The sequence below is a fragment of the Carassius gibelio genome, chromosome A9 (genome assembly GCF_023724105.1).
Source record: "Carassius gibelio isolate Cgi1373 ecotype wild population from Czech Republic chromosome A9, carGib1.2-hapl.c, whole genome shotgun sequence".
In the NCBI taxonomy this organism is placed as follows: domain Eukaryota; kingdom Metazoa; phylum Chordata; class Actinopteri; order Cypriniformes; family Cyprinidae; genus Carassius; species Carassius gibelio.
This window is the reverse complement of record NC_068379.1, coordinates 17940936-17954069: the sequence shown is the minus strand read 5'-3', so window position 1 is coordinate 17954069 and position 13134 is coordinate 17940936. Positions and strand designations below refer to the sequence as shown.

At 36.4% G+C, this 13134-nt stretch overlaps 3 protein-coding genes across 4 annotated transcripts; all 3 read right to left on the bottom strand.

Moving 5' to 3' along the window:
* Nucleotides 1–478: 478 nt before the first annotated feature.
* LOC128019822 (toll-like receptor 13) lies at nucleotides 479–3646 on the bottom strand. Its single transcript, XM_052606087.1, has one exon. It carries the CDS (start codon nucleotides 3515–3517, stop codon nucleotides 677–679), a length of 2841 nt encoding a protein of 946 aa, XP_052462047.1. The 5' UTR covers nucleotides 3518–3646; the 3' UTR covers nucleotides 479–676.
* A 748-nt stretch (nucleotides 3647–4394) lies between these two features.
* Nucleotides 4395–7179, bottom strand: LOC128019823 (ileal sodium/bile acid cotransporter-like). Its single transcript, XM_052606088.1, has 6 exons — nucleotides 6542–7179; nucleotides 5895–6013; nucleotides 5715–5803; nucleotides 5460–5635; nucleotides 5172–5329; nucleotides 4395–5043 (listed from the first exon to the last, which is right to left on the bottom strand). Exons 1-6 carry the CDS (start codon nucleotides 6919–6921, stop codon nucleotides 4871–4873), a joined length of 1095 nt encoding a protein of 364 aa, XP_052462048.1. The 5' UTR covers nucleotides 6922–7179; the 3' UTR covers nucleotides 4395–4870.
* Nucleotides 7180–8428: 1249 nt separating this feature from the next.
* Nucleotides 8429–12895, bottom strand: LOC128019825 (GTP-binding protein 8-like). Of its 2 annotated transcripts, XM_052606090.1 has the most exons (7): nucleotides 12655–12878; nucleotides 12008–12332; nucleotides 11703–11801; nucleotides 11496–11626; nucleotides 11178–11277; nucleotides 10256–10374; nucleotides 8429–8820 (listed from the first exon to the last, which is right to left on the bottom strand). In XM_052606090.1, exons 2-7 carry the CDS (start codon nucleotides 12329–12331, stop codon nucleotides 8733–8735), a joined length of 861 nt encoding a protein of 286 aa, XP_052462050.1. In that variant the 5' UTR covers nucleotide 12332; nucleotides 12655–12878; the 3' UTR covers nucleotides 8429–8732. The 2 variants fall into 2 exon arrangements, with proteins under 2 accessions (XP_052462050.1, XP_052462049.1); XM_052606089.1 differs by having other exon boundaries at nucleotides 12008–12895.
* Between the last annotated feature and the right edge of the window lie 239 nt (nucleotides 12896–13134).

Genomic DNA, 13134 nt, shown 5'->3' with positions numbered 1-13134 from the left:
TATACCTAGTAAGACCTTAATTAGCTGGTTCAGGTTTGCTTGATTAGTGTTGGAGCTAAACTCTGCAGGACTCCAGGACTGAGTTTTGTGATCCCTGCCCTAAATGGTTCTTATAATATAATTGGATTCATGATGGAATTCAACAATTCCTAAGGAGATAAAAACCATACTTATTACAAATGTACTCTATATAAACGATACATTCGCACCCCATTAACGAAGGTGTTCTAGGAAACACATCTGAAAACATGAACTGAAACTTATTTGCATAAACACATGAACAAAAATACCTAATGTACATATCTGTTCAGCACATGCATAAATAGTCTGTGGTGGAGATTATTTAGAAAAGGGAATTTTCAGTAGTCAATCCAAACATCAGTTTGTGTCTGCTTAAAGTGCACTAAATGTTTTAAGATGTGAAATGACTGCAAAAGGCAAATATTACCATGTTTGCACAGTGAATCATATTTGATGTTAAACCAGGTTTATTAAAGCATATTATAAAAAGCACATGCTTTACAAAATAGTCGTAACATGTGTATACAGTATATTCATTTAAAATTATAAAAAAAAGAAACTAGAAACAAAAAAATAGAAACAAAAAAAATTGCCGATTGATTTTGGTTTAGTTTTTTTCTTTTTCTTTTGGAACTATACAGTATAGAAATGAAGTTTAGTTTGTTTTATCGGAGCTCAGTTTACACCACAACCTGTCCCAGAATGCCTCATGCATCTCAGGCTCCCGTGGCCAGTCTAGATAGGTTCTAGTTTTTACCAGCCGGGCCAATCTATGATGGGAGGATAGCAAGCGAGACGGAATCATTTCTAGGAACACCAGGATAAGAATGTCCCTGTGTTCAACTTGGAGCCGGTAGGTGGCCAGCTGCATCTCTAAAGAACACCAGTTGCTACGGATGTAGTTGCGACTGATGAGACAAAGAGTCCGGCGACTTGCATAGATGCTGTCTGTGATGTTTTCCACAATGTCTTGTCCCAGTTGAAAGTCCCGACTATGAAGGCAGAGACGCAAAAATGGAGGTCCCCGCTGCTCTAAATTTGGGAGAAGTTCCTCCATGACCCAATTCTCGTCCTTACTGCTGTAGGACACAAAAACATCGTAGCGGTACTGGTGTTTACTGTTCACATGCAAAGCCTCTCGTAACCATCCACTGGCGATGTGATAGAATGGCGCAATATATTGGCCTGCAAACTTATATGACAGTACCACAATAATAAAAATACACAAAAAGCCAGAGGTGGAGGTGAAGAACACAAATTCGATATCAAATAAACAGGTTTTGGAATAATCAACAAAGTTAAGGTGGTCGATTCCGTTGTCAGTCAAGCACTGCAGTTCTTTCATGGTGGGCTTGAACATGGCAACCTGCACCTTCCTGTTGTCCTTCGCCCATGAGACCAGCCACGCATTATCACAGTTGCAGTACAGACCCAAGCCCAGAAGATGGAGGTACTTCAAACTAGTGAGATGTTCCACCAAGTTTTGAAGGACATTGATGTTATCTTTGGGTATCAGTACTAGACCTGTCAATGCTTTTAAGTCTTTGGTCAGACTTCCATCCAGAAAGAACATTCTGCAGTTTGTCAGGATCAGCGTCTGGAGTTTTGTCAGATTGTGAAACATTGTGGCCAGGTTCGGCTGCTTCGTCAAGTCAATGTTTTCCAGTTTTAGGGTTTTTAAATGGACAAGTTGATTGATTACAGCCAAGTCTCCAATACCGTCTGAGAACACTGACCGAAATTCCAGATTGACGACCGATCTTACATATTTCCCAATGAATTCATTTCCACAGTTCATATATGCTGCATTTATCTTAAGGGTGTCTACATATGTCAAGAGTGAACTGTTGCAGCCCTCAACGGTCACATATTCACTTTTAATGTGGAAGGTTAGACCCTGACCAAGTGTAGCATGGTTCCTGACCACAAGCTGCATTGGTCTCAAGCCTGAACTAATTAAAACGTAACTTAAATTATATGGAATGATTCCAAATATATCAGAAAAATGGAGTGTGATCAGTGTCACAGCAGGTGGGAAGTTCAGATCTCCCAGCAGAAGTGCACTAAGGTTAATCAGATCTCCAAATGATGCTGGTTCAATATGAATTAAAGGATTTTCTTGGAGATCTAAGACCATAAGTCCATATAAACCACTGAATGCATGTCGATAAATGTAAGATAACTTATTGCTACAGAGTTTTAGCTCTTTTAACTTGGGTAATCCAATGAATGCAAAATCTTCAATGTTAGAAATGTTACTGACGGATAGGTCCAGCATTTCAAGAACTGCAAAACAATAAAACTGGTTGGAAATGATCTTATCTATGTTATTTGTGCTTAGTATCATAACAGAAAGACTTTTGACCGTCTGTGGAAATGAAGCACAAAGAGAAAAGAAATCATTTGGTCTGAGCACATGCTTAATTATGTTAACAAGAGTGAGATTTCTGAAAATCTGAAAGACTGAATATACATCCAAGAGATCCACAATCTTATACACATATATGTTACCTTTGAGCACAATTCCCTTAATATCATCACAGCCATGTGAGATATTAGCAGGGGTTAGTGGCATGTTAATAGTCTCATAACGAACTTCTAAAGACTCAACTGAATATGACTTTGCTGCAGTACACAAGTCATCAACGTTAAGTACATCCACTCTTACACTCAAATCATGAATTTTATGTACTCCAAATAAAGAAAGATCTCTGAGGAAATCAGTGTTTGAAACAAAGCACAATCTATAGATATTTCCCAATGCTTTTAAAGCTCCCTGGTCTACATGCTCTACTATTCCTAAATAAAAATGTACCTCTTCAATATCGAACTCAGTTGATATGTAACTGTCAGAGATGTTGAACACCGAGCAGTTAGGGTAATGAAGTCTATTTAGCTCATATTCCTCTAACTTAAACAGCTTCAGTGATTTTGCTTTTGCAAGTCGACAAACAACCTCAGATATATTCTTCAAGCACACATTGAGTATCTTTAATTTTTGCAGCAGAGGAATCGTCTCAAAAACATTTGGTGCCAGTGGTGATAAACTGTACTGTGAAAGAGACAAATGGTTAAGTGAGGAAAGGCGACTGAAATCAAGAGCTACCTCACAGCAGATTTCTGTAGACAAGAAAGACAGTGTTAATGAAGATACGTTGGTCAGTTCATTAAAAGCCTCTGGGGGGATCTCTGAGAAACATCCAACAATTTCAAGGTATTCCAAGGAAGCAAAGCGTGAGAATGAGTCTGGAGCCAAGGCACCATGGAAGTCTGGTTCCATTTGAATGCAGAGGTTAAGTAAGTTTGATGGAAGTCCACGCAGGTCTTCTTTAATGTTAGTTACATGATGGCACTCAGCAATGTTTGTTTTTCCAGCACAGGTTGTTTCAACAGGAAACTCTTTCACATCACTGTAGAAAAGGCATTTATCAGCAAGCCAAGAACATATGCATGAAGTCTTCAGAAGCAGTATGTAGAGCGAGAACAGAGATACCATCTTCAGTTCCTCGGTGATCTTTACAGCTTATGATTCTTCTTGTCTTGGTTTAATCGTTCTTTCACTGGAGGTTATAAACCATGTCAGAACATTTGAATAAGAAACTAAACTTCCCTTTTCAGTCTCCAAATTCTACAAATGTGTGGCTCTTAGTCTGCTGCCTTATTTCTCTGTGGTATTAACACATACACATGAGGGTTTAAAAGAGAAGTTTTGTCAACCTTTTCTTTTTTTTTTCTTTTTTTTTTTTAAGTCCTGCGTTTCTCATGTTGATCATAAATATCACAATGGAAGTCAATGCGCACTAAAACTGTTTGGTTATCAACATTCTTCATCAAAATGCATCAATGTTCCACATAAGAACAAAAGTCATATAGGTTTAGAACAACATGGGGGTGAATGAAGATAGAAGATTTACATTTTTGGGTGAACTATCTCTTTTAGGATCAAGTTCTGAAAGCTCATTTAGCCATTCTGAGCTGATTATTGTTTAGCTGAATTTGATCAAATTTCAGTAATTTCTGAGAAACTGCAGTGTGACAAGTGTGATATTTTTTATATAAGCCAATTTAGGGGCACTCTCATAACAATTACTCTCACGTAGGGTATAATACATGGCCAATATAATTAGCTTCTGGTGAAGTGCAATAATGAAATTTTACAGTTTAAAGTCTGCTAGGATCGAGAGCTGACATCACACTTTTGAATATAACTTTTTTTTTTAATGGTATTTTGCATATAAATATCACCAACAAAATAAAACGTAAAACACCCTGCATGAAATGTCAATCTAAATTGTAAGCAATGTTTCTGTTAGTGTTTAGATGTTAAGTAATTTAAGGCAGTTAAATGCTTTATATATAAAAAAAGAAAAAAAAAATCCTCTGTACATGGAATAGTCCCATTGTTCAAACATGGTAAAAAAAAAAAAAAAAAAAAAAAGTATACATTTTTCTGTATCATACATAATTTAAAAAGCAAAACATTAAAGGTTCATTTCAATTATGTGTATACTAACATTTAAATAAATTAGCCTACATTCAACCTACTTGGGATGTGTACTTTATGTTTTCTTAAATTAATTGAAAGTTGCAAACCAAAGACAAAACGTAACTCACAATTCACAGTCAAAATACAGCTTTATATCAGTAAACCTGTTGGCAGACTCATCGTAAAAACATATTTTAATGCTTTCTTGGTTTGTTTGTATAATATAGGAAAGTGCATCCACTTTGGGGTTGAGTGTAACGACACACTCTCTGGTTGAACTGGAACAGCTTGTTTAAAGTTCATGCCTCCAGAAGGTCAATGTGGACCGCTCCGGTCACACAGGTTAGCAGAATGACGTTTAGCTCACAACTTTGTACCATTGTCCTTATTCTCAGTGTTGCTATTCTCATCACAGTGAAAGCCACCATTCTCCAAAGTGTAATTCTGCATATCCTGATCCTCAACTGTGCTCTGTGTGCCTTCTCCATTCTCCTCTGCCGATGTCCCCCGCCTACAGCGCTTCATCATGTAATAAACTACAAATACATCAAAAATCATCATAATATGAGTTATCAACTTTTCAAAGTAAAGTGAATGTTATGATTCCCCAAACAAAATATCATATTTTTCAATGTGTAAATGCAGAGTGAACGAGTGAACTTACATCCTATTACAATCGCAGCCACAACCAGTTGGAAGATACTGTAGATTAAGGGGAAAGCGAACATGAGCTCAAGCTCAGAAGGACTGAAGGACAGCTGGGTAATAGTACTGGCCAGCTGGGAGTTCTGCATGCCTGTTTCTAAAGCAATGGTGCGGCACCTGCATTCATGAAAAAATAAACCATCATATTTTTCTTCAGACTTTTTGCCACATTTATTGACCCTTCAGAGTATGTGTTCTAACTGTCCCAGTAAATCATCTAATGCCTCATGGGAAGACAGATTTTTACCTGTACCAAGGTTGTCCCACAAAACGTGCCAGGAGAAAGCCCAGACCAAAGCCAATAAATGGATAAATGGTACCGATGATCCAAAGCGAAGGAGAAATGGTCCATGATGACTGATAAAGCACACCCCCTATGACTGCAATGATGATGATGAGGAAGATTCCTACCACAGATCCCACCTATACATAGAAAAACAAAAGACGTGTGAAGCTGCATGGCATGCATGAGCGTTTATTAAACACAGAAGCAAAAACTAACCTTGAGGATCTTTTTGGCTGCTTTGGGCCACCTGTGTTTCGTGTAAATCCCGAGACCAACAGGGACAAGTAAACTCACTAGTGTGATTCCTGAAATGATCGTCGGCAACATTTAAGACAGAAGTCAAACGGATACATAAAATGGAAAGTCTTGTATTTAGGTTATTTGAGGCCGGTTTACCGATGCTGTCATAAGGGATCTGGATAGCATCGCCTGAAGTCCAGACTGAGGTATAGATGAGCAGACAAAGAGGCATCATTCCCAGAGCCAGAATTGAAGAACATGCAGTCATGCTGATGCTATGGGCAGCAGAAAACAGTGTTAAAAATTGTCGTTCTGTCCCAGCATTGGATTATGATAAATCTAGTAAATTTGCAAATGCCCTTCAAATAATTTGGGTCTAGTTATGCTAAAAAAAAAAGAAAGAAAGAAAAAAATAAATGTGTTAAACAAAACTGAACATTTTCTGTATGTAAAAGGTTCTAAAATATTCTATAATCACAATAATTGTATTATCATTATACTAAAATAATAAACAATAATAAAAAAAAAACTGTATAATTCTACATAATTTCAGAAACATTAGTTCCATCTATAAATATAATTTATCAAACAGATAAAAAAAAAAAGAAAAAAAAAATTCTAGTTCAGCCTAGTAGACATTTAATGAAAACAGTGAAAGTAAACCTACATATGACACTACTGCATTTAAAAAAGACAGACTTCATGTTTAAAAGAGCTGATCGTTACATAATTTATTTCTAGGAACTAGAAAGTGTTACAAGCTATATAATGACAACGGAAAGTGAACAGATGGATAATCTCACCTGAGGTCCATGTCTCCATCTAGCCAGTAGCAGAAAATATTGGAGCTGGAACCTCCAGGGCAACATCCCATGATGATGATGACTATAGCCTGGACTGGAAGCACGTTGAAAATCAATGAAAGTGCAAAGGCTGTGAAAGGCATGATGCCAAACTGGCATAGGAAGCCGATGAAAATGCCCCAGGGCCTGCGGATGTGCACCCAGAGCTTCCTTGCTTCGACGGTGCAACCCATTGAAAACATGACCAAGGCCAGCATGACGGTAAGCGTGGTGCTCATCGCCACGTTCAGGATGTCATTGAATGGATCACGGGGCACCAGGCAGGACGTGCCCGTGCAGATGGTGGCGTTTATGGGGCAGGTGGGCTCTGGTGCACACATGTTGACAAAAGGGAGTTTGAATGAAGTGGTAAAGAAAGAAAATCAGATCCTATGGGGCAGATGGTGTAGATTCCAATGCTTATTTGAGAAAGTGAGCTAAGATTCCAGACATTTTCCGAAACACCTTCTTTCCCACCCTCAGTTCTCTCTTTCCTGCATCCCAGGTGACAAAAAGTGAACTTTTACCTGTCTCTTATAGCTTTAATATCAGCCTATGGTCTATAAAATTCGGAGGAAAATTGTTGAAAAATAATTAACTTACTGCAAATGTTTTATGGGGTCAGCGTCCAAATGCCAACACATAAAAGAAAGAGAGTGAGCGAAAAAACAACAACAATGTAATTGCCGAAGTAACATTTAGACAAAATAAATGCAATTGCACCCTCCTGCAATTTTATAACACTGTGGCACTTAAATTTTATTGTTTTTCTCCAGATATGGGCCTATACCATCACCACCCCTGCTGTTGCTGAGTGGGGAAGACATGATGCCTATATGACCCAAAACAGTACGTGCGTCACACAGATGAAAAGAAAAAAAAAAATGTCATAAACTGTATGATTCTTTTGAAAAGACTTTAGAGATATGACTGTAGGAGTGTATGGTACCTCAATCACTTTTTTCCAAATACAAATACACACACATATACCTTTTCACAAAGTTAAATAAATAAAAAAGTGAACAGTTTGAGGTGCTTATATAACCGTGTAACATCTGTAAGGACTCTTAGGTGCAAAGTACATTGATGAAATTGGTACATACTGCTCTCACAGGGTAAAAGGAAACAAAAAAAGCTTGCTTAAGGCCTTTAACTCTCAGTCACAATATATATTAAAAAAAAGATGTTATGAAGCTCTTTTCCAGTCTTAGCATGGACATTGTGGGGTTAAATACCAAGCACTCATTACACTAAAATTTATATCAACATGACTGTCTTCTTCAATGAGGGTTTTCAGAGTATGTTTGAAATATTAAGGTTAAAAAATGAATTAAAAATGAACTAAATGTAGTTTTGGTATTGGTTTAGAAAATTTGGCAAATTGAATAGTGTGTCTATGCAACTGCAACTGAAAAACAAGCTGTGCTGTACTTGTCAAATCAATGACAATAACCTTGTAATACGCAATAAGATTATTAACACTGGGGTAGAATCACAAAACCCAGCTTTACCACAATTAATTAGCAAGAGTAATGTCTGAAAAGTGTGTGACATTGACCACAGCACACTAGGTTTACAACAAACCAGGGAGATGAAATTACCTTGAGAGAGTCAATTCAAGAGTAAGAAGTCATTCTGTTATTCATTCACTGGGTTTAACCCATTTACTTGGATACAGGTTCAGTAATTAACTCATTCTACAAATAGGCCACAGTTTCCAGTAATTGTGCTAACAGAAAAACTGATCTGTAACTTGATCTGATCATATCATGATGACACATTTTCGTTTAATCTCCAAATGCATGAGCAAGATTTAAAGTTGAAAGGTCACTCACAAACATTCAGAGCTACACCTTCTGCCATTTTATTTCGAAGAACAAATAACAGTAACAGACAGGAATGTGCGTTTGGGGTATGCCCTACGATCTCACTAAAATATAAATGTTTTTATCATACATTTGATTCCTGGATCATTGAGGGAGTTTATACACAGCTGCATGAATCCTGAAACTAGTAATACACTTATTCTAGCATCTGCATGTGAAAAGAATACATAGATTCAGCAATTCAATGGTTTAAATCAGTCATCTTCAAATTGTTTTTATAACATTGAGTCCAGTCCTCAGACATGTGGAAAGGCAGTGCGGTACACTCACGACTGTTTAGCGTTAAGCTGTAGATTTCCTGTAACATGTGCTATGAAACACCTGAGCAGATAAATCCCAGAGAACTGGACTGAACTGCAGGTCAAAGGAAGAGAGGGGAGAGAGAAAAAAAAAAGTTAATTGTATGTGCGTTACTTATCACTTTATCTGTGAAGAGTGACTTCCAGTATTGACACACAAATACAAATGAAGAACCCCTAGCCTTATCTTATCAGCAAGCTGATAACCATCTGACCACATTAACATTTTTAATCTAGCAGAGAGAACCTTCCTCATTTTTATAAAAGAACTATAGTCAGAAGCACTAATATATCCGTATAACAGCTTTGATCTAATTGCTGGTGATCGAGAGTACCTCAGACGCACATTCACATGAAACAAAAAGAAGTGATGAAGGATGAGTGTGCTTCACAAGCTCATCACTGCTCATACGCACATCATCACAATGACATGTGAAACACCTTACAATGCAGCCGTAATGTTGTAAAAATCCTTGATGTGGCCAATATAGCCAAAAAGCAGACTATAATACACACACAAACACATGCACACTGTAGTGTCATTTTCAGCAGCCATTGCTCAATAAACATTTATTTGTAAGTTATTAGATTAATATTCTCTTTAAAAGGGTTAGTTCATCCAAAATTGAAAATTATGTACGATGCTGCTGACGTGTTTTCTGGTGCGCCCAATAACAAAGAAAACACGTCAGCAGTGTTGTGAACGTGCTCACAACAGACCCGGAAGAGAAGACAATGCTGAATAAAGTTGTAATTTTTAGATCAAAATGTATTTTCGATGCTTCAAATATTCTAACGGACCCTCTGATGTCACATGGACTACTTTGATGATGTTTTTATTACCTTTCTGGACATGGACAGTATACCGTACATACATTTTCATTGGATGGACTGAGAGCTCTCAGACTAAATATAAAATATCTTAAACTGTGTTCTGAAGATGAACGAAGGTCTTGCGGGTTTGGAACGACATGAGGGTGAGTTATTAATGACATAATTTTCATTTTTGGATGAAATAACCCTTTAAATTGTGCTGCTTTTTTTGGAAATCATGATACATTTGTTTCTGGATTCAATGATGAATATAAAGCTTAAACGAACATGCATTTATCTGAAATAGAAAACTTTTGTAAGTGTTTGATTTTCCAACATTGTTAGTTTATTTTTATTTTTTTACAAAATCTTCTCATTTGACACCTAGATAATGTTATTTAGCTGGCTAACATAAATGAGTTTTTTTGCATAATTGACATAATAGTGCTTCAGCAAATGTGATTATTGGAGTCACATTATATCTCTATACTTTCCAGCTTGTTGTAAAGTTCCTTTTTTTAAATAAAATACATATTTATTGAACACTGACTGGATTGACAGATAAGAAAGCCACATAGTTAAACCCTGTTTATGTGTAAACTTTACGGGATGCAAAATCATTATCATTATTACATAGAAAGAAATTACAAAAGAGAATGTGTGTCTACATATCTCACCTCACAAGAAATGGCTGTGGGAAACACAGGCTGGTTTGATTTTTGATAAAGTCCCGAAGTTGTAGGGTAAGAGCCAGCAAAGCGCCATGACGGGTTCTGTCTATTTTAGTTACCACCAGCTAAAACATGACAGAGAGGTAAAACATGTTATTTTCTGCCATCTTACACACACACACATACAAATATATATATATATATATATATATATATATATATATATATATATATATATATATATATATATATATATATATATATATATATATGTAGAATACATAATGTATTCTTTCAAATGAAGAGACAATAATATTGTGCATTTGAAAAAGTCAAAGAGGCATTAACATTTAAAATGAAAAAGTACTTTTGGCTTAGTTCACACTATAATGGGTATTTTACAAGATATGGAAACAGATCAGTTTTTCTCCCCTCCAGACTGTGTAGTCAGTGACTGTTGTCTCTACATCTGCTGCCACAGTAAAGACAGACGCCTCAGCACAATGACAAGGTACTTTCTCTCACTGTAAAAAGTACACTAGTATATTTTAGTAAAAGTTGTAGAAATCACACTTTTAAGATCAGGCTACCTCATATATTAACATTTTTCTACAGAGTGGTAACTCTGGTTCTTCAATAAAACAAGAATTGTTGACGAGGTAAAAAAAAAAAAGTTTTTGTATATATATATATATATATATATATATATATATATATATATATATATATATATATATATATATATATACATACATACACACATAGTTTTAGTTTATATTAAATGCTTTATTTTGTCTTGTTTTAAGTCATCATGCTGAGGGCCTCTGGTTGAGAACCACTGTTCTAGACTGAGATGTTGAAAACAGCATTTAATACTCTGATGCCCCCTTCTGAACAATCCCAATAAGAGCATGAGACAAACACTCACCACGTAAGGCAAATTGAACTCCTCACACATCTCCACAGCAACCAAATCCACCTTCTGCAGACCTGCACCTCCATCCACCAGCAAGAACGTCCTCGCCAGACTAGAGACACATAGATGAGAGAATCGAAGAGAAAGAAAAACTATGAATTCTGTCACTCATATATATATATATATATATATATATATATATATATATATATATATATATATATATATATCTGACACAAACTTTATCATCTACTACTTTCTAAACTCAAAAACAAGCATGCAAAAAGAAATATTGTGAGCTAAAACAAAACAGTATCAACTTCAACCTACTTGTGACGCCCTTGAAGGTACGGTTCAACCATCTCTACAAAGTCCTTTGGGGCCTTGTGTCCATACCCTGGCATGTCGACAAGGGTAAACGCCTTTCCCACAGTGAAGAAATTTAGTTTTTTGGTGTGGCCCTGTATGAAAATAAAGTATTTATCTCTGACCATGCAGGACAGAACGGCAGAGAACATCCATGACATACAGACTCACTGGAGTTTTAGAGACTCGCACATCTACCTCCGGCACAAGAGAGAACAAGGCACGTATGAGAGAAGACTTTCCCACGTTACTTCTGCCCATAAAACACACCTGCAATGCACACAAGCAAACCTGAGACACAGTGTGAAATGTCTAGTGCAGTAGTTGTCACCACTTCAAATGATTTAAAATTAATATTATAAATGTAATAGTCATATATATAAAGCAATCTAAATGAATTAAAATGCTAAAATAAACAACCCAGATGTAAACTGAAATCATATTTCAAATGATGATTAAAGACAATCTTATCATACCTCAGGCTGTTTAAGAAGAGGTACATGGTCTATCCGGACTGCAGAGGTAGAGTAGTCGATACTGTGTTTAGAGGAGGGAGTGAACAGTGTCTCTGCCTGACGGAGTTCCTCCAAGCTGGGATGAAATATCTTGAATTCTTCCTGACTGACCTGTGAGGACAGGTGCTCCTCCAGACTGCTAAAGGGGTAAAGTAGACCCTGACGCCTCCTCTCAGGGAGCACACACACATGTTTGATGGAGGCCAGTTGATGAACTCTCCGAACTACTAAAGGACAATGTGATATATGTGTCTGAAGCAGAGCCAATGTCTTTATCCTCAGCATCCTGTTAAATCAGTTCAATCAAGATGAAAATGTTTGGTTTTTTGAAGTCAGTTCGTGTGTCATATCAATTCATTGGAATTTTTAGTCCGAGAAAATCGTTCTTGATGGTTTCTTAAGTTTAAATCTTTCAACTAAGATTCACTAAATACTATGGTTCATATCTATCCACTTGTATCCAGAATTGAAATTTTATGACTTTTAATCAGATAAATCAGCATTTATTTCACAAATAGATAATAGACATATCACATGTCATCCAAGCGCTGCCTTTTGACAAGTTTTAAGAACTTGTAATCAAAATACACAAGAGTGAAACACACAACCTTCTGCAAGCCTGATATCATCTCAAGGTCTTTCACTAGACTGAAAAACTTCATAAAACTCTATCAAAACCACTGAGTCCAGAAATGCACCGCTTCACGCAAACGCATATTTGTTAAAATATTATTACAATAACTAATTAATATCTCTATATCAACTGTTATTAACGGGGCGTGCTATAGGCTATTTATTTCTGTTCAATCTTATCACGCTGTAGATGCGCTTGTTACATCAGAATCGTTCAGAAGGAAACAAACACAAGAACAAAGGTTCCGCCTTCTTGTATGGGAAAACCTAACTTAATTTCGATGTTATTTTAATTCATGCTGCTGAATTACCACAACTGAGGGTTTTAAATGGTATTTCAAATCAAACGTTGGTTACTGTGTTGTGAAAATTGAAAACCCCCCAAAAAACAAAAAGAAAATAAATAGAAAGCGACTTTTCTGAATGTTATTTACTATCTCTCAATGTAGTCTTTC